This window comes from Amblyraja radiata, chromosome 19 (genome assembly GCF_010909765.2).
Source record: "Amblyraja radiata isolate CabotCenter1 chromosome 19, sAmbRad1.1.pri, whole genome shotgun sequence".
In the NCBI taxonomy this organism is placed as follows: Eukaryota; Metazoa; Chordata; class Chondrichthyes; order Rajiformes; family Rajidae; genus Amblyraja; species Amblyraja radiata.
In genome coordinates, this window is record NC_045974.1 from 6,029,751 (window position 1) to 6,051,399 (window position 21,649).

Below are 21,649 nucleotides of genomic sequence, written 5' to 3' on the forward strand. Positions count from 1 at the left end.
TAGACCAGGGGGGACCCCTCAACGCTTGCGGAGGGGGCGACCTGCGGCGTCACTCACACAAGGGGGGGAGTGGAGGGAGAGGTGGGTAAAGGGAGGGAAGAAGGGGAGGGAGGGAAGTGGGGGCAGAAGGGGGGGAAAGAGACGAAGGGGGGGAGAGAGATTAGGGGAGGGAGAGGAGGATGGGAGCCGGGCGGGCGAGCAGGCTGTGGGGCCCACGGCGAGCAGGCTGAGGACGGTCAAACGGCTTCAATCCAGAGCCTTGGGGGGGAGGTACTGGGTGGGGGGCCAGCCGAGTGCGAGTTACGCGGGGGGGGAGGGGGGGTTACGTAACTCGCAGCTCATGGAAAACAGTGTGCAGCAGGCTGCGCATTGAAAACTGCGCAGCTGGCCTTGAGGAGCAGAGCCATTGTGACGTCATCAGCTCGTTAACTTCAAAAAAGATCTCAGATTGGTTAACAATTTTAGTAAAAAACTCAGGAAATAATTAATCAAATTTTCAGATGAGGCGATTTTTGACATCTCTACATGTAAAAATGTCACCGTTAGTGCATCGGGTTTTCGAGGACATGTGAAACACAATGAAACACACAAGTAAATATGGTCGACATAAACACCCAAGATCAGAGTTTTATAATAATACTAGACTAAGTCTACATCACACGGGAAGGCTGGTCCCCCAACGCAATATTCCACCTCTCCACCAATTCCAATATTGGTGGCCTGTGTGGGGGGGACGGGGATGGTTGGGGCTTTCTGGAGCGCTAGTATGGGTGTTGTGGGCTGAAGTGACTGGTTTCCAGAGGGCTAGTATGGACATTGTGGGCCAAATGGATTCTTGGGCTGGCAGCTCAGTCTGGTGTGCTGGCAGCTCACTCACTCACGGCTGGTGGGCTGGCAGTTGACTCACGGCTATTCCTTGAAATTCCATTTCAAGCAGGGTGCAAGGCCACCAAATTCAAGTGCCGTTTCCTATCATTTCAAGCAGTGTACAAGGCCGCCAAATTCAAGTGCAATTTCATACCACTTCAAGCAGGCTGCAAGGCCACCAAACTCAAGTGCAGTTTCATACCACTTCAAGCAGGGTCCAAGACCACGAAATTCAAGTGCAGTTTCATACCCTTTCATGCAGGGTGCAAGGCCACCAAATTCAAGTGCAGTTTCGTACCATTTCGAGCAGGGTGTAAGGCCACCAAATTCAAGTGTAGTTTCCTACCATTTCGAGCAGGGTGCAAGGTCACCAAATTCAAATGCAGTTTCCTACCATTTCAAGCAGGGTGCAAGGCCACCAAATTCAAGTGTAGTTTCATACCATTTCAAGCAGGGTGCAAGGTAATAACAGTAATAACTCTTTTATTTTTCATCGATGGGAAAAACCTTCGGCACCTGATGAGCGGAGAGGGACTCTGAGTAAGATGGCCAAAATCACAGCCGTACGTGGTAGCGTTTTTTCTAAAATCAATATACAGCGCAAACAGGACGTGGTCAAGATAAGACTTTTAATTATATAGAAGGCACACTTTTCAATAAGGCACACCACTTTTCAATAAGGCACAACACTTTTCAATAAGGCACTCCACTTTTGCATTTTCAAACCAACACCACTTTTGCATTTTCAAACCAACACCACTTTTGCATTTTCAAACCAACACCACTTTTGCATTTTCAAACCAACACCACTTTTGCATTTTCAAACCAACACCACTTTTGCATTTTCAAACCAACACCACGTTTGCATTTTCAAACCAACACCACTTTTGCATTTTCAAACCAAAACCATTTTTGCATTTTCAAACTACATATTCAAACCACATTAAGGGCACTGACAGGTCAGTAAAACCACACTCACAGTTTAGTAGACATGTGTTCAGTGTTATTCACAGCTCAGACTGAGAGTCGTGACATCTCGCTCCCCCATCTTGCAAAGACTGAGGCAGTCCACACTTCTGGGTTTTATAGTCCCTCCCCCTCTCACCAGAAGGGGCGTGGCCTTCATGGCGATTGACAGGCGAGAGAATCTCAACATTTTAAAAACATTAATAAGTCTTTTATTGGGAATAATCCTCTTGTCCTTCACAGCGGAAGGGGACTCTGAGTAAGATGGCCAAAAATCACAGCCATAAGTGGTAGCGTTTTTTCTAAAATCAATATACAGTGCAAACAGGAAGTGGTCAAGATTTGAGTTTTAATTATAGATAGATATAGACAATCTCAGGGAGTCATATGTAGTGGTCATTTGCCTTCAAAATGGTGGGTAAACCTATGCTGTTGAATTTGTTACACAACTGTCTCTAATTCCCACATACCACCAATGTAATCAAGGATTTAACATATCTGTTTGAGTTTTATTTCCCCTGAATAGCACTCTGTGACAAGGTGATGGAAGCCACAGCTCTCCTCTGCATTTATTTACCTCTTTCGTAATCTAACCATTCACAAACACTTGAAAAAGTAACAAGAAAATCGATTTCTGATATTTACCTCACTAATTTCTTCCAGTTTGCCTTGGAGTAGTTCAATCTGTATATCTTGGACTTTACAGGCTAATAGAAGATTGTGTCGCTCCAACCTTTTTTGTTCTATAGAGGTTTCCACAGAAACATATTCTTTCTGAAGCTTTGCTAGCTCTCTAGAGATAAAAAGCATGATGTGATGTTTTTGTTTCCTTTTTTAGTTTGCAGTCTTACTTTGGCAATTGTGTGTGAATACAACGGCACATCTATCTTTGATTTCAAACCCAGTGAGAATTGTGTATATTTTAGGGAGATAACCTCTTGATCTTTTAACTTAGGCCCAGTCTCTTTAGACTCTGTTCACACAACAAGCCCAGTCATTGCAGAAATCAATCTGGTAACCTTTTGTTGCACTCCCCCATCACAAATATATATTACTTCAGACAAGAACATTCCAGATATTGTCTCACCTATGTAATTCTTATCTTCAAATCCAAAGGTGGTGGGGGGGGGTGATTTGGGCAATACTGTTAAGCCTGGATTTATTGTCCATCCCTCACAAGTGTGACTATCATTTGTCCACATACTATTTGTAAACATTTGAGGCTTCAGTAATGATCATTGTGTTATCCTGTTAACTACAGCTTCCCAACCTAGAAATTATCAATTTATCCACTCTTTTTTTCTGCTGGTTAACCTATCCTCTATCCATGATAATATATTACATGCAATGGCAAGAGCTATTCATACAAATTAACTTTTTGGGATTTTATAAAATCTATTTTGGATATCTAAAACACTATTATTTATTTATGAGCTTCCCTTTATCTCTAATAAAGCTTTCATTTATTTCCTTTTTACAACCCCCTGCAAACTCAGGAAAATTATACTGGCTTTTAAAGTCTGCTTCATATTTCTTTAACATATTTCATTACTTTCCCAACAAAAGATGTTAGTTAGGCTGAGTGGCCCAAACTTGCTTTTTATCTATGTTCTCTTTTAAGGCTGCTGTATTTGCAGATTTCCAATCCCCAGGAACTTTCCAGAATCTAGGTAATTTTGAAAGATTATAACCAATGCATCCACATTATTTTGCAGCCATGTATTTTAAGGCACAGGGATATAGCGCTGCAGATCTGGAGATCTGTCGGCCTTTTGATACACAGGGTTGATGTGACAAATAAAATAATGGAAGGGTACTTACAAAAGGAATTAATGTTAAAATTCTTAAATAATTTTTTACTTGGGAGAGGTTTTATTGTATTGAATGATTTAAAAAAAATATTCAACCAAACATTAATGACTACTCTAATAAGCTATACATCATATTTATTAAATTAATAAGATGAAAAAGAGAAATTATGCTTTGACTATAAATTACATGTTGAGCACTGATGTAGCAGTTTGGTTATTCAAATCAAAATGCTGCTACCGTGATAAATTGCATACAATGTACCTGTCAGCATTTGATACTTTCTTCCTGGCTTCATCAACTTCCTTTTGCATATCCTGGGCTTGTGACTTTTTAATTAAAAGCTTGTTAGTGAGATTCTGCTGTATCGTCATGATTTCATCTACAATTTTCATTAACTGCAACTCCTCCTGTGAATTACAACACAAAAATAGCAGTTTGTATTAGCTGGCAAATTTACATTCACGTTAATGAACGGAGGAATCAGAAGTATGCAAGTATCATCTGGAAAACAATGTGCATAAGAAAAGCCATAAACCCAGAAAGTAATGTAGGTTATCATTCATATACCCCAAAAAAATTGTTTATGTCAGCCAAAGTAATCAAGGTAAAGATATAAAGCTGGAAAGCTCCAGTATTGTGATCATGGACAAAGTCAATGCATTGTTTTTAAACCCGAGGAGATTGGCCAATCTCTAAATTGCACAAAATACCACAGGTATGTTCTCACCAAGTATTACTGGAATGTGATCCTTGCTCCTGTGTTCAATACTTTTGTAGTGAAGGCAAGCATCTAATTTACTTCCCTAATGGCCTGTTTGCTTTCAGTGACTAGTGTAAAAGAACATGCACATCAACATTTCCCAATCTATCCCTATTTAATTAACACCCTTGTTTTCCTTCAGATTACACCCTTTCCTTTTCAACTTTAACTTCCATTTGAATTTTTCTTTCTTTCATTGATTGTGAGTTTCACTAATGCCACTAAATTGTCTATGTTCAATCCTATTCAGATATTCTTCATTGGTTTTGCTTTTCCCTCTCAAACTTCTAATTCTTCTGCCCTCACCGTAACCACTTCAACCATGCTCCCTTCCCGACATTTGTTTCCCTTGCTACAACATCACCACCCTCATGGGCCTCCAAACTTGGTTATGAAATTGTAATGTGCATCTTCAATTATTACTGAAACAATTAAATTAACCAAACTTGTAAATGGGCAAAACTACGGCAAATTAAATTCAGTCGTCATAAATGCAAAATATCTTGAACTGCATTAAAAAAAAAAAATAATAAGATACTGTACTGTCTGAACAAAACCTGCTTGAACACAAAAGCCTGAGATTGCCCCAACTCTAGTCTGCTATTTCTACATGTTTGTGATAGGATCTTAGCATTTAGATTGTTTCAGTTAGCTTGGCACATACAAAAGGATTACAAAATAAACAAACTATCTTGTTCCCCACAATTTAACAGTATTATTTGTTTAAATTATTTAAAATATTAATCCTTTTGTTAGTGACCAAGGTTAAAGCCCAGAAACTGGTTAATCTTGCAATAAATTAATAGACTAGCATATGCTGAAGCAAAGACAATGCATTGTCAACAAAGGAATAAGGCAGCACTATTTGGTAAAGCTTGCAATACATGCCTATAATTAAATTGCCATTTTTCAAAACTGTCCAATACTGGTTTAGTACAAATACAAAAGAAAAATCAAACTTATAATTGGTAACATAGCAAAATAGAAATATAATCCATTGCTTTGTGTAAACTAAGGAAGTAAAATTGTGCCTCAATTAATGGAAAAACAATTAATTATTGTTTATCTGATGGTCTACATAATATACTGGGATTACAATAAATTTTACTTCTGATAGGAAATGAAATGCTTCCTCAAAACAGATTAAGTAATGATGTACATCAAATAGTCAAAGGGTTAATGAATATACTTCCATTATAGTTTCGGAATAAATTAGCTGTTCATTACCTTCTTTAATTTCACTATTTCTTTTTCGTCTTTTTCAATAGCTTCCTTCCATTTATGAATTTTTTTGATATCCTCCTTAATCTGATCATACAAGTAGTCTAGCTGAATTGCCAACCGTGTTTTTTGGTTCTCAAACTCAGACCTGCAAAATAGTCGAGGATGTTTTCAATATAGTTTAAAAACTAAAGCATTAATCTGCCCTATGCAAGATTATTGGCTTCTAAAATAAACCAAAGACTGATCATCAGTATTATAAAATGTACACAGATGAAAATCAGATGAAAATTAGTCAGACCTTTTCTGAGCAATTTCTTCTAATTGCTTCACATGTTCGTCCTCATATTCACGGATATTTGCTACACCTATCTTGACGCAGAAATCTTCAAACACTCTATCTTCAACCTATTGCACAGAAGTTATTAGTCATCTGAATAAGATTTTCCCTTCAATCTTCTCCTAAAGACATCTTTTCTACTTTAGTGCAAAGGACAAACCAGCTGACATAGACTTGGTAGTCATACTACACCCATCCAATTCCTTTAGCCAATACCTCAATGGAAATGAAAATCTGATGCAACTTTTAACAGAGTAAGATTATTGTCTGCAGACACAAGGAACTCTAGATAATGGTTTACAAAAAAAATCACAAAGTACTGGAGTAACTCAGTGGGTCAGGCAGCACCTCTGGAAGAAATTGATAAGTGAAGTTTCAGATTGGGACCCTTCATCAGCCAGATCATTGCTTGCTGGTTTATTACCATCTGTCTCTTATTGTTGGGTATTGATCCAATGTGCCAATTCTAACGTTAGAGCATACATCGAGAATCTCAGTAGGATATTCAGTTATACCACAAATTAGTTTTATTTGTCCTTACACACACACTTGTAATATAGAGCACAGAAGACAATAATTAGGAATCGGACAAATGTCTCGATTGTTGAAGGCAAAAAAAAAAGAAAAAAATGAAGTGGATATTTAAAAGTAAATATAAAAAAACGTTGTCAAATAGAGATCAGAATAAATAATATTTCAGAGGTAGTTGATCAGAAGCATACATAGGAACAAATCATTATTTATTTATTTTTTGATATTTATCAAATTTAATTTACAAATACAGGTGCACAACCTTTTATCCGAACATCCAAATAACGAAAACCTCCGAATAGCGGACATTTTTTCGGTCCTTGAAGAAAGGTCCTTGAAAACGTTCACCGAGGGCGGCCCGCAGAGGTGACAGCGGAACCAGGGTCGGTCCTCGAAGAAAGGGGAACTAAATCCCCATTCATAAAAGAGAAGGTGAGGGTATATTGCGCGGGAGGGTTAATAATTGACAATATGCTGCTGCCTGCCCGCTGAGTTAAAAAGTTCCCACGGTAGACTCACGATACACAGTGTATCGTGAGTCTTGCGTGGGAACTTTTTAACTCAGCGGGCAGGCAGCAGCAGATTGTCGCTCCCTTCAGTTTCACCCCACCTACACCCCTCTGCTTCCCGGCCATGTGTGTGACCCCTTCCCTCCCCTCTCCAGCTCCCCGCCCATTGCACCGGCGCGGGGGCTTTGCACTGTCTTCACGTCGGCGATGCCAGCAGGTCAGTGCCAGTCACCGGAGACGTCAGGACCAACGGGACACCGACCCCCAGGCCCACTGCAAGCACGGAGATCCCAGAGGCCCACAGCCAGCAGCAGCCCAGCCCCGTTCCAACTCCAGAGGAAAACTGCAAACTGGCCGACGTCAGGACCACCAGAAGCCGCTTCCCGATGGGCCGCTAGGGCGACAAGTGGCAGTTCGCCCACAGCCCGAGCTGTGCCCCCTCATCGGGACACCGACCCCCAGGCCCACTGCAAGCACGGAGATCCCAGATCAGCAACTCCAGCCCAGCCCCGTTCCAACTCCAGAGGAACACGCTCCCCGTATGGGCAGAAGCTGATGGTGTGCAAGGTACGTCTTGTTCTTGGGGTGGCGCAGCTCGGGCTGTGGGCGAACTGCCACTTGTCGCCGTAGCGGCCCATCGGGGAGCGGATTCCTCTGGAGTTGGAGGGGGAGGGGGGTATTGTGCTGTTTGATCGCCCCCACTATCCCAGGGACAGGGAGACAGGACGTTCACCGAGGGCGGCCCACAGAGGTGACAGCGGAACCTCCGGTCGGTCCTCGAAGAAAGGGGAACTAAATCCCCATTCATAAAAGAGAAGGTGAGGGTACATTGCGCGGGAGAGTAGGAATCCCAAGACAAAGTTGAGTGAGCGTTCACCGAGGGTGGCCCGCAGAGGTGACAGCGGAACCTCCGGACGGTCCTGGAAGAAAGGGGAACTAAATCCCCTTCATAAAAGAGTAAGTGGAGGGTATATTGCCCGGGAGGGTATATCGCCTACCTGGAAGAAACCGGACATTTTTTCCAGGATGTCGTCTGCACACCAAAGCTCACGTTTGGCGCTAAACATGGCACGCCAAAGCTCACGTTTGGCGCCAAACGCACGTCGCCTCTGCTGCACGGATATAAGAGTGTGAAAATGTCGCCTTAGGCCGCCTAAGGGCATGTAGCCCCGCTAGGGTGACATGAGTGCGAGAGGTGATTCAATGCTGCGGTCACATTTACAAATTCAGGAATTCATTCAACACACTGCATTTCATGCAGACATTTATTCTGCAAGAAAAAACTACATTGAAGACTCAAACTCGCGACCGAGGAACTGCCGGGATCAAGGCGCAAACTCGCGATCTTGCGGATATGAGCCGAGCACTCTACCACTGAGCCAGCCATTAAAATCTACTCTAAGAAATTTCCATTCAGAAGGCCGACAAATTCCGAATTACGAAAAGTGTCTGGTCCCAAGGCTTTCGGATAAAAGGTTGTGCACCTGTACTGGCAAATTTAAATTGACTAATAATTTAACCATAAGGATTATTAATTTCCTTAGAACGCCACTTAATCTTCCCATAATTCCTCAAATGCTAACATACTATAGTTTATATTTTGGAGTTCTTTTCACTTTGCATATTACAGTTCCTTCTATTAGTCCTGTAGCATAAACTGCATACTTAAATAAACTAGATAATCTGGTAGTGTCTATTATGTTCTTACTTCATTCATTTGGAACTGCATTTCCTGCATTTTCATCTCGTGGCCTTCAAGATTTGATCTCAAAACTGTCAAATTGGACTTCAAATTAGCCAATGTACTTTCTAGTTTTGACTTTTCCTAAAAAAAATAATCCAGATATTTGGTTATTTAGGATAGGCATGTTTTCATCTCATTACAGTAAGTAGGTGATATTTTTGGCATAAATTCAGTAACAGTATACATGTTTTTTTTAAATGGCCAAATTGCTTAAATCTTCAATATGCTTGAAAATGGCCTGGGTCAATCTGCATAGACAAGTACGAGACTGAATGCATGTTTATATTCCATACTTAAAAACTATTTTACACAAAAATATTTTGTGGTGGTTCTGACAGTACTCGTTGAAAACAAACCTTGAGATTGCTCGAAAACGGCAAATGAGCCAGAAAGATAATTCTTGCAGTCTGCAATCAAACTGCAAGAATTGGGCAATAATTTTAGTCCAATATGAGGTCATTTTATTTTTGCTCAGAATGGTCAATGTGTGATATAATCCCATATAGAGAGAAAAATTCTGGAATATTTCAGAAATAAGTAAATGAATAGGGTGGGACTTTCAGATCTTCCTGTTTTGGCAAGCTTTCCTCATCTATAATTATTCTGTGATTTTAATGTATCCTTACCATATGACGATTAGTCAAATGCTTCTTCTTAGTTTGCTCCAGATCACTCAAGGAATATCTCATCCTGGTCTCTGTACCCTTGGCTTGAGCCTGCAAGTGCCTTAATTCGGCTTCTTTCCTGTTTACTTTTAGCAGGTCCTATAAGTTGAGAGTGACAACCACATCAACGGTCTGAACCAATGTCTTTGCCATGAATCTCCTTTTCATTGTGTTCATGATAGCTAATCATTCATACATAAAATACACCTTTAACAATGATGTAACTCACCCGAAGCTCATTTTTTAGCTTATCCTTCATTTCTCTCAGCTGGCTGATCCCTTTCTCATCCCAGCACCTGGCTTTAAACTTTAGATCACTGGAGCCCCCAGAGATAACACCAGACTTTAGGAAGAGTGTTCCATCCAATGCCACTGCCTACATTATAGAAAGAGTGAATATAGACTTGCTTTAAAATGACAGGTAAACTCACTGGTATTAAAAAAAATAGTGAGACAACTACTTAACACACTGTGTTTTGTTGCTAGTTCCACTTTCATCCTCATTCAGTGACCATGTCACTCTACACAAATCTAAGCAATCTGTTTTAAATTTAATCGTTGGAATGTTCAAGAGAGGATCAACATATTTTAAAGGTAGTCCCTTGATCAAATGTACAAGCAACAGGAAAAAAAGGTATACTCCATAATGCAATGCTATGATTACTAATCCAGAGCACATATAATTTGCAAAAATTATATATGCAATTTATTTTTGTACCTTAAGTCTTTCTGGTCCATCGAATGCAATCATTCTGGCTTCTTTCAGGTTTTCACATACTAGTCCATTGCCACAAACAAACTGTACCACTTTCTTCAACTGTGGTGATACACACTGAATCACATCAATCATCATTTTGGCTCCTTTAATTTCTCGCAACTGTTCATTGATTGGTTTTATCTGCAATTTTTTTTAAATATGTTAAACTGACTAATGATTTTCATTAACGTTTTTGTACAAGGGAAGTTCTTCCAACACAACCACCTATATAAATGTAGTAACAACCAGCACAATGTTAATGTTCTGTTTATAATAAAAAAGAACTGCAGATGCTGATTTATACCATAGCCAGAAAATGCAGAAGTAACTTAGCAGATCAGGCAGCATTTCTGGAGAATGGATAGGTGACGTTTCCAGTCGGGATGGTGACAGTTCTGGTCTAAAGAAGGGCCCCGACCCGAAATGTCACCCATCCATTTTTTCCAGAGATGCTGCCTGACCCACCAAGTTATTTAATGATTTTGTGTCTATTTTTAATGTTCATGAGGTGATTTCCATCTTTAATGTCTGTTGGACAACCTCTGGGCAAATTGATTTAGGCCTATCACCTGGGAGAGATCAATCTTTTAAAATCGGACCTCAGCATCTAAGAAGCGATGAGCAGTCTGTTTGGAAATGGGGGTGGGGATATCCAATTGGCTATCTGTTGGACAGCATGCTGCAGGAAGAGCTGATCTGTGGTGGGAATGTGGAAAGAGAATTAACAGAGGTTAATTAAGGTTAAACAATCAGCAACAAGACCCAGAAAGATCAAATTATGCGTACTGGGCAGTCTAAAAGGAGGTGTTCTACTTTATATATAAATCTTTTGTTAGTTTCAGATGAATTTCTAGAGATTCTCATAAAGAGCACCAATTTTTATTCTTCTGTGCAGTGATTTGGTTTAATGTCTGTGTGGATCGAGGTAGTAACTGGGTTGATAATATCTTCACATTATTTCAAAATGCACTAAATTGCCGAGTTCTCACGTTTACTGTGGATGCGGCGAATCAATGTAATTAGCGATGAAAATACAAAAAAATAAAAAATAAAATGCAGATGTTGGAAATCTAACATAAAAACAGAAAATGCTGCAAGTAATTAGCAGGTCAAGCTGCATTTGTGGGAAGAGAAACAGTGAATTTCTCAGGTTAAAGACCTTTAGAACCAGGAAGGAGAAAACGGAAATAAAAGATCAAAGGAACATTGAAGTTGCATAATGCTGGTTTGTATTTCGGTTCTTCTGCTTTTATTAAGTAGCTATTAACCTTTGGATTAAACAAGAATAGCAATTTTAGATCCCAACTTACTGCTCTGACTTCCTGAAATAAATAAAACAGGGCAGTAGAGGGTGCAAATCAGGAATCATTATATTTGTGCAACATGTGGTGTTTTTAAACTTACTTCAAGGTAATCTAGAGCTAAGAAAGTCTCTGGCTCAGCTCGTTCTTCTTTCAAATACCGAATACAATCCCTGGCTGTTTTCTCAGTAGCAACCACAATGGCATTAACGTATCTTCCAAAAACTTTGGTGACAGCAAGCTGGTACTTCTTGTGGATAGGATGACAGAGATCCACAAGCTTTCCGTACTGTGGAGCAATTAATATTAAAACAAGTGATTGTTCCTCTACACCAAATCTGATTTATTTTGAGATTTTAGGTGATCAGAGATTTTGGTACTTTAATGGCTGTTAGTTTGTTGACCTCTTTATCACTGACATTGGAAGACACCCAAGTAGATTTTATCTAAATTTTTCAATCTATCTTTAGTTATAAAAACTTAATTTGGTTTCTGAAAATTAAGTTGCCACTTATGCCAAAGTAATTCTACTGACTCCACCAGGGGTGCCGTACGATTGGCAGCCCCGCCAACAGCCTGTCTGTTTTTTGTTATTTTTAGTGTGTTTAAATAGTTTGTGTAAATGTTCTCCAGTTTGTTTTATGTGGGGGGAGCTGGAGGGAGAGGGGGTCGGGGAAACATTTTTTTCAATCTCTCACTCTGCCGGAGATGCGATTACATTCCAGGTCGTATCTCCAGTCGCTCTGTGGCCTAACATCTTGGAGCTGGAGGCCTGCTCGGACTGACTTTGAGCTCCACCACGGGGCATGGACTTTACATCAGAGCCGATCCCTTGCCTGGGATCGCTCCAACCGCGGCCTGCGGACTTTACCATCGAGAGCTTGCAGTCTCGGGAGAGGCTGTAGGTGTCAGGAGCTCCAACTACTCAGAAGGTTTTGACTGGCCCCGACCCGGGGTTCGATCGCTCGGCTTGAGGCCCCCGAGAACATAGAAGGGAAGAGATTGAACTTTTGTTTGCCTTCAATCACAGTGAGGAATGTGGAGTCAAGGGCCTGTCCCACTGCGGCGACCTAATTGGCGAGTTTAGAAAAGTTTGCTCTCGACTCATACTCGCAGCATGGTCGACACGAGGTCCTAGGAGGTCTTTGTAATTCTCCTTCATGCTCGAGAGTAGTCTCCGTTTGCTCGAGGCCTCAGTTAGGTCGCGGCTTTTTTTTAGCATGCTGAAAAATGCCCACGAGTAAAAAAAGGTCACCATGGAAAAAATCGATATTTATTTTACTCGTAGGTTTAGTCGAAGTAGGTCGTAGTAGGTCAGCATGTTATCCACAGGTAATCGAAGGCAGTCGAAGGTAATCAAGGGCAGTCGAAGGTAATCAAAGGTAGTCATAGATAGTCTCCAACATAGTCAAAGGAGGTCTTCAACATATTCGTAGGAGGTTCTCTACATAGTCGAGGAAGGTCGAAGGAGGTGTTCTACTTCGGCGATACAACACGACCATGACACTTTTTCATACTCTCCTAAACTCTTCTACACTCGTAAATTAGGTCCCCGCAGTGGGACAGGCCCTTCACTGTGGTGGATGTTTATGTTAAAATGTATTTTGTGTGTTCCGTTGCTTTTTATTTGTATGACTGACTTGGCAAATGAAATTCCTCGTATGTTGCAAAACATACTTGGCTAATAAAGTATTATTGTATTGTAAATCTTTTCTCGAATACAGAAAATTGCTTCCAATAATGTGCATTGCATGCTCAAGAGTTACTTTTAGAATTTTCAGCATTTTATGTATGATAATGTTAGCACACTGAGTGGCGGACTGGCTTGCGAAGCAAAAAGGGCTGTTGAACCAAAACCAAAGAGGCCGACATCAGGTAACGCCATGTTAGTTGGAGACTCCATTGTGCGAGGTACGGACAGGGGTTTCTGCGGCAACAGACGGGATTCGAGGATGGTATGCTGCCTCCCTGGTGCCAGGATCCAGGATGTCACGGACAGAGTGCAGAAAATCCTCAAGGGCGAAGGTGAACAGCTGGAAGTGGTAGTGCATGTCGGCACAAATGATGTTGGAAAGAAGGGGATGAATATTCTGCAGCGTGACTTTAGAGAGCTCTGAAAAATGCTGAAAAGCAGGACCTCCAGGGTGGTTATCTCCAGTTTGCTTCCAGTTCCTTGTGCTGACGAGAGCAGGAACAGGGAGATACAGGACCAGAATGTGTGGCTGAGGAACTGGTGCAGGGGGCAGGGATTTGGATTCTTAGACCGCTGGGATCTGTTTTGGAGTAAGGGGGAACTGTACAAAAGGGACGGTTTGCACCTTAACGGGGGAGGGGGGGGATCAGCATTCTGGCAGGCAGGTTTTAAATTGAAACACTGGGGTGGGGTGTCAAATGGGATAGTCAAGGACGGAGTTAAAGGGAAAGAGAGTAAAGGGATAGTTAATGACCCCAGAATTAACGGGAAAGAAAGCTCACGAAAGGATAGGAGAATATGGCCAAGTGTAATAGGGATCGATGTGAAAGGTGAGATGCGTAAGGAATTAAAAGTATTGTATATGAATGCGCGAAGTATAAGAAGTAAAGTAGATGAGCTTGAGGCTCAGTTAGAGGTTGGTAGATATGTCATTGTGAGGATTACTGAGACGTGGCTGCAGGTGGAGCGGGCCTGGGAACTTAATATTCAGGGTTATACATCCTATAGAAAGGACAGGCAGGTGGTCAGAGGAGGGGTAGCTCTGCTGGTGGATGGAATTCAGTCCCTTGCGAGGGAAGACATAGGGACTGATGAGGTAGAGTCACTGTGGATTGAGTTAAGGAATTGTAAAGGCAAGAAGACACTAATTGGTGTTATCTACAGACCCCCAAATAGTAGCCCGGATGTAGGGTGTAGGTTGCAGCAGGAGTTCAAACTGGCATGTAACAAAGGTAATGCCACTGTGGTGATGGGGGATTTAGACTGGGAAAATCAGGTTGGTTCAGGACCCCAAGAAAGAGAGTTTGTAGAGTGCCTCCGAGATGGATTCTTAGAGCAGCTTGTAATGGAGATGGCCAGAGAAAAGGCAATTCTGGATTTAGTGTTGTCCAATGAACCAGATATGATAAGAGATCTGGAGGTAAAGGAACTGCTTGGAGGTAGTGATCATAATATGATTAGTTTTAATCTGCAATTTGAGAAGGTTAAATCGGAAGTGTCAGTGATGCAGTTGAACAAAGGGGACTATGAAGGCATGAGAGAGGAGCTGGCCAAGGTAGATTGGAAAGGGATCCTAGCAGGAATGACAGTTGAACAGCAATGGCAGGAATTCCTGGGCATAATCCGGAAGACACAGGATAATTTCATTCCAAAAAGGAAGAAAGATTCTAACGGGAGTAGAAGGCAACTGTGGCTGACAAGAGAAGTTAGGGATAGAATAAAACTAAAAGAAAAGATGTATTACACAGGAAAGAGGACGATGGTGGAAAGGGTCAAGACATTCAAATTCCTGGGTGTGCATATTTCCGAAGATCTTTCCTGGTCCCAGCACACTGATGCAATTATATAGAAAGCACATCAGCGCCTCTACTTCCTGAGAAGATTACGGAGAGTCGGTATGTCAAAGAGGACTCTCGAACTTCTACAGGTGCACAGTAGAGAGCATGCTGACTGGTTGCATCATGGCTTGGTTCGGTAACCTGAGCGTCCAGGAGCGGAAAAGGATGCAGAAAGTTGTAACCACTGCCCAGTCCATCATCGGCTCTGAACTCCCCACCATTGAAGGGATCTATCGCAGTCGCTGCCTCAAAAAGGCAGCCAATATCATCAAGGACCCACACCATCCTGGCCACACACTTATCTCTCCGCTACCATCGGGCGGAAGGTACAGGAGCCTGAAATCTGTTACATCCAGGTTCAGGAACAGCTTCTTAAACTGTTCAACTCGCCAACAAACAGACTCTGAACTGTAACAGCCTATTGCACTTTATCTGCTTATTTATGTGTGTATTGAACTGTACTGTTCTGTATTTTTGCTTACAATATTCTGTTGTGCTGCAGCAAGCAAGAATTTCATTGTCCTATCTGGGACACATGACAATTAACTCTTGATTTGATGATCCATAGATTGTATTGATGACATGTAAGTGGGACAAAAAGAGAGAGAGGGAGCTAGATAAGGCTCTTAAAAATAGCAGTCAGGGGATATGGGGAGAAGGCAGGAACGGGGTACTGATTGGAGATGATCCGCCATGATCACATTGAATGGCGGTGCTGGCTCGAAGGGCCGAATGGCCTACTCCTGCACCTATTGTCTATTGAGAGTGGCAAGAAACCGTTTCTTTTCTTCACATATCAAGACTGAAAATTGGGTAGAATTACAGTCACTGTACTGGTTTGCAAGGTCCATTTTCCCGTGAAAGAGCTCTGGCTGCCAATCACCACATAAAGGCAGCAAAATGGAATTAGTTACAAGGCCTTTTTGTGGAAATTTATACATACAAAAATCTCCAAAATTATGCTGCGATAACTGATCTTCCCACATCTGGAGCCAAAATATTTTCTTTTAGAGATGTAGGCTACTTAAGCAGAACACTCTGGACTGTTACACATTACAAAGTCTAATCAGATCTGGTACCAAAATGCCAAAAGGTTCCCACAACAATGCAAATTATTGAAAGCAAAATTTGTGATGGCCAACAAGATTGAAGAGTCACAAATGAGGGTTTCACAATCTCATTCTTATCAATATAACAACCCGACCAAATCACAGGCCCAATATATTTAATTTAAATTAATTTGCAATATTTTAGTGATTAATTTGCAATATTTTAGTGGAGATCATTTGTTTGTGATGACACTTACCACAGAATCTGGATACAAACGTTTAAAACTCTCAAGTATCTCAGCTTTCCTCTGCTGGCGATGTCCTTCATGGTGAGCAATCCCAGCATTCTGTAGCTCACCAGCTACCTCATTTAGTTTTTCACTGACTTCACTAATACGTAGCTTTGCATTCTGTATTTCATTAGTCAAGTCTTCTTCCCGTTTTTTCTGCTCAGCCAGAGAAGTTCTAATTTTGAAAACATTCACATTTGGATGCTGGTATAAAATGCTACCTTGGCAGACTACTAGCAGACATATTCCCCATGATTCTATTCTACTATAGAAATTGCAAATAGAAAGAATCATCTTCTTCAATGTAAACAAACACACTAAAAACATGTTTTAAACAGAAAATTGAATTGCTACTTTGGCAACATCAGTTATTCCATGTGTCTCTCAATTCCCATCTACCCTGCAAATATTAACACCTTTCCAGCTCTAATGAAATGTCCTTGTCTCAGAAGATGTACTCATGTTAGTTATTGCCTCATGTAACTCTACCTTTGCACCTCAACGGGTTCACGGCCTGTTATGACTGAGCTATTTTTTTCATCGCCCCTGCCTCCATGCGGTTCTTTGGCAAGGTGTCCATCATTGACGTCTTCGCAGATCTTGAACGTTTTCTTTCTCTTGGGCACCCCCTCTGGGCCTTTTACCCTCCCTAGTTTGTTCATTCCTCTTCACTCCACCCACCCCTCCTGACGTTATGCCCTGCAACTGCAGGAAGTGCAACACTTGTACTTATGCCTCCTCCTTCTCCACCATCCAGGAACCTACAAAGTCATTCCAGGTGAGGCAAAGATTCATGAACACCTTATCCGGTGCTCCCGATGTAGCCTCCTCTACTGGCCAACCATTTTGCAGAGCATTTAGCCTGTATCCATAGTGGCCATCCCGAGTTCCAATTCCTGTTTCCCTTCTCCATCCTCTGCCTTCTCCACTGCCACGGTAAGGACCAACACAAATTAGAGGACCACCTGCATGAGTGATCTACAACCCAAAAGCATGAATATTGAAATTTCCAATTTTAAGGTCGCCTTCCCTCTGGGAATTTCCATTACAACTTTCTCTATAAAATTTCTCACCCTCCACCAGTCCTCCCATTTTTTATCCCCATTTCCACACCCCTTTCATCTCTTCACCTATTTTCATCCCTCTCTTGGTTCCATCCTCCATATACACAGTTCACCTAGAGTCTTCCCTCTCCCTCCCAATCTAGTTCTGGTTTCCATTACTTTTCTTACTTCCCCGATCCTAGCACTGGTAGATAGTGTCCTTGCTTATCACCCTCCAGCAGCTGTCTCCACCATCCCAACCTTCTTCTCACCTGGCCCCTCTCCTTTTCTGTGTGCCTACATCTATCATCCACCAGCCTGTCTATAAACAGGATGACCTACTCATCATCCTTCTCCCCTCCTCTGTCCACCATTCCTGGCCTGCCTTCACATTGTGTGCTCATTTTAAATCAAATTATCAGATAATTTCCCTTCTGCTATTTATTATGTTTATCAGATAATTGCATACTTTTCTTCTGAGGCTGAAAAACTAATTGAAAGATAAAGATTGGAAAAATGCGCCCACACCAACAATAAAAATGTGGATATCAAATATGTTTGAAACACTACATCTGGAAGAGATGAGATTCCACTTAGCAGGCAAAGCAGACCAATTCCAAAAGACGTGGTCTACGTTTTTGGAACTATTACAAGCATGAGGTGCAATAGTAATTAAAAAAAAAATTTAAAAATAAATAAATAAATAAATGGTGCCAGGATCTGTAAAACAACAAAAACAGACTTGGTTGGTAGTCCCCTTTCTGCGGAGTTTAATGTTATAATAGAGCGATTGTTTCTCCTTTCTTTTTCCTTCTTTTCTAGGGTCTACTTTCTTTCTTTACTTCCTTCTCTAACTTCTTTTCTAAGGGGCTTTCTTTTCTCAACACTCTCTTGCACCTTCACGACTCTTGCGCACTTTCCTTACTTCCTTTACTTCTATCTTTTTCTTATAGCTCAAAAAATGAAGCGGTACAAAAAAATGTATTAAGACATATGTGTTGTGTATTATTGTAACTTACTGTACTTCTAATAAAAAAAAATTTTTTTTTAAATTAAAAAAAAAGAAAGATAAAGCAAATACAAAAATTTATATAACAGAAACCAGTCTTAGAATTACCAGGTTATGCAAGTCTTTAGCTAACCTCAGCAAATAATCTTGTAAAAGATCTATTACTCTTTCCTGAGATTAAAGACCTACTTGCAGATATTAATATAGTCTTCCAGCTTTTCTGATCTTTTCACATAATCGTCTATTTCCAGCTCTGTGTGTCTAATTCGAACCTAAAAATGAAATTTGTCTATATATTAATATATTTAGTAATTGTTAAATTAGTATTGACAAAAATAGTTTACTAAAATGAAATCAATCCTGCAATGAAAATGCCAATCTTAATTTTATTACCTTTCTCGACTATGCCTTTCAGTCTCTTAATTAACATCTTATTTCAGACCAAAAAATCTCACACAAGTGTAGATAAAATGCTACTATATTATAAACTCACTTCATCTTAACTCTTTAATTCAATCCTGGAGAATGGGTTTGTAAGTTATTTTTTTGCAAAGGTTGTATTCAGTGATTATTCTTACACATGATTATATGGGGATATTTGGCACAGTGGCAGGCCATTTGACTGAAAACCAGCATATACCATTAACTTTCCTCCCTACTTTGTACAAATAAGTAACTGCAGATGCTGGTTTACACAAGAGGGCACAAAGTGCTGAAGTATCTCAGCGGGTCAGGCAACATATCTGGAGAACATGGATAGGTGACATTTTGGGTCAGGACCGTTCTTCAGACTGATTGTTTAAATAAGGGTCTCAACCTGAAACGTCACTATCCGTGTTCTCTAGTTTGGTAAAGATATTTCTTCTGAAATCAATGATGGATTTCTCTGAATTTGAAATGAATTAAGGCACTTCAAAGCCAAAGTACTTTTAAAGTGTCACCACTGCAAAACTGAAAAAGAAAATTGTGCAGAGCAAATGTTATAAATATTTATAATCTTATAAATTATCAGATAAATAATGTTTTCATCTATTTTAGGTGTTGATTGGCGAATGTTAGTCAGAAAACCTTAAAATCTTTCAATAGTGCCAGGGCAGTGAAAGGAAATATGGGGTCTAGATTTAACATTTTATGAAGAGACAGTACTTCTGAGCACTCTCTCAGCACTACACTGAGATTCTCGCCTGAACTATTTGTTCAAATTTATGGGACAAAGTCGAATGTACCCATTGGCAATTACCTCAAGCCATGGTGGCAAATCAATATCATGTCTGTGCTATCTATTTAAACAATACCCCACCTCCCACCACATTTCTATTTTCTTAAAACTATTTACCCTGTTTTCCCATCAAATATGCCAGCGGTATCACTGCCACCGCTCTCAACAGCAAAATACTCCATAGTCTAATATAATCACGATAAAGAAATTTGAATTATCCTTCACCAAATTCTTTTGCCACATGTCAAAACCAGGTTAAAGTCTGCAGAAATCTGAGAACCATATTGAAGCCAATTTATAACCATGAGCAAAGAACAAAAATAACACAACCAATGAGTTGCGGTGGCGGAGTGCAGTTTTTGGTTTGCGGTAAGCTGCTTATGGTGGCGGGAGGAAGTGGACAGGATTCTGGGGAGGGAGAAACTTTGATTGCATGTGAAATCGCATCTCACTGAAATTACACAAGTAATCAATACTAGTTTCCATGCTGTCACCAGCAGTCTAATTTTGTATCAGGAACCACTTTTATTGAAATATCCACTGCCCAATAGTTCAGTCAAACATTGGGATTATCCTGTATTAAAGTGGGCACAGGGAATTTGTGTTCGGGAATTTCTTCTTCAGAATGCTGCAAGTCTGTTTGTTTTACAGACTGGACCAGACATTTCACTTTTTCTCAGCACAGCATGTATGAAATTTAATTTAATTTTTATAGAATGGAACACAGTACTCCTATACAGCATCGCCCCGAAAAATAGACCATGTGAGTCCGAGGTATAAGTTGAATCACCAGATTTTAAAATCAGTGCGCTTTTCAGAGGGAAAATCTGCACTTCTCAGAGGGAAATCTGACTTGGGTAGATACCATCTAACTTACCTACTTAATTGTATTCTTTTTGACATCTTCCCTGAACCCATCTCACTGCTTGAAATTTCGTCCCATCCCATCAAGCTCAACCCTTTGCCGAAATTCCTTCCCATTCCACCCTCTAGCTTCAAGCCCCAATTCATGACCGCAGGGCTCCAATTCATGACCACTGGTCCCAATGACACCCACTCCAAGCACTTACCAATAAATAACCCAATGACGCTCTGGTCTTCACCCATGAAGACTTTACTCAGGCCCTAATCCAATAACCTGACCCCCAACCACTCAGCATCTCTTATCCATTATTCAGACATGGTCCCACACCGATACATTTCCCATTTTCTCTTGCAATTTCTACCATGGCAGAGTGCACGACTGCCTAAAGTGGAAAAGGATTTTTAAGTACAATCAGGTTTCTTTGACCTCGATTGTTAATGATTTTTAAGTAAATGGTTCACGACAAAAATAATCATTGGAGGACTCAGTAACAATGGACTAATGTGCCAAATAGTTTACACAGATGTTTTTTAGAGGAATTAGGAAATTATGAAGGAATGAAACACAATTACAAGTAAAGATTTAGTCATTTAACACAGAAGTTGACAAATTTGCACACATTGCAAAAAATAGTCAAACTACCCTTTGTAATTAGTTTGCATTGATTACTTTCTGCATCTCAGCACTAAAATAAAAAGCCAGATGACGTATCTCTTATGCTCATATTTCATCTAATTACTTCCAAATATTTATGGTTTCTTTCTTCCAGTTCCAACTTGTCTCGATCAGACTTCTGTTCCCATCGTAACTTCTCCAGCCCATGGGTCATGGCAAACAATTTTTTTCTCACTAGTTCCTTTAGTTCTTTATATTCTTCTGCCTGAAATACAAATAAATTCAAAATATGTTACAGAAATATATATGATTTTCTTTTAAATACTTAAACGTTTTAGATTACTAAGAGGTGATTAGTACTGCTTTCAATGGGTTGGATCTTCCATCAATTAGCAAGCCTGCCTTCAAAGACCACGAACATTTTCCAATCAAAGTAGACATTCACAAACATTTAAAAATATTAAAAATTACTTGATATTGTTGTCATTAAATTCTTGAAAAATTAAAACACCATACTAAAATATTAGGGAACAATTACAGCCAAGTACATTTAGA

The 21,649-nt window shown here is 40.4% G+C and overlaps 1 protein-coding gene across 1 annotated transcript in view; it reads right to left on the reverse strand.

Annotated features, from left to right (window-relative positions):
- Positions 1-21,649, reverse strand: part of smc1b (structural maintenance of chromosomes 1B) — a 45,780-nt gene that overhangs the window by 11,970 nt on the left and 12,161 nt on the right. Inside the window, exons 7-18 of the mRNA XM_033038370.1 lie at positions 21,219-21,359; positions 18,585-18,667; positions 16,311-16,518; positions 11,577-11,762; positions 10,134-10,313; positions 9,645-9,791; positions 9,377-9,514; positions 8,715-8,831; positions 5,928-6,034; positions 5,633-5,774; positions 3,907-4,052; positions 2,479-2,626 (exon numbers count right to left, since the gene is read on the reverse strand). Coding sequence (XP_032894261.1) covers positions 2,479-2,626; positions 3,907-4,052; positions 5,633-5,774; positions 5,928-6,034; positions 8,715-8,831; positions 9,377-9,514; positions 9,645-9,791; positions 10,134-10,313; positions 11,577-11,762; positions 16,311-16,518; positions 18,585-18,667; positions 21,219-21,359 — 1,743 coding nt within the window. The remainder of the gene's footprint in view (positions 1-2,478; positions 2,627-3,906; positions 4,053-5,632; positions 5,775-5,927; positions 6,035-8,714; positions 8,832-9,376; positions 9,515-9,644; positions 9,792-10,133; positions 10,314-11,576; positions 11,763-16,310; positions 16,519-18,584; positions 18,668-21,218; positions 21,360-21,649) is intronic.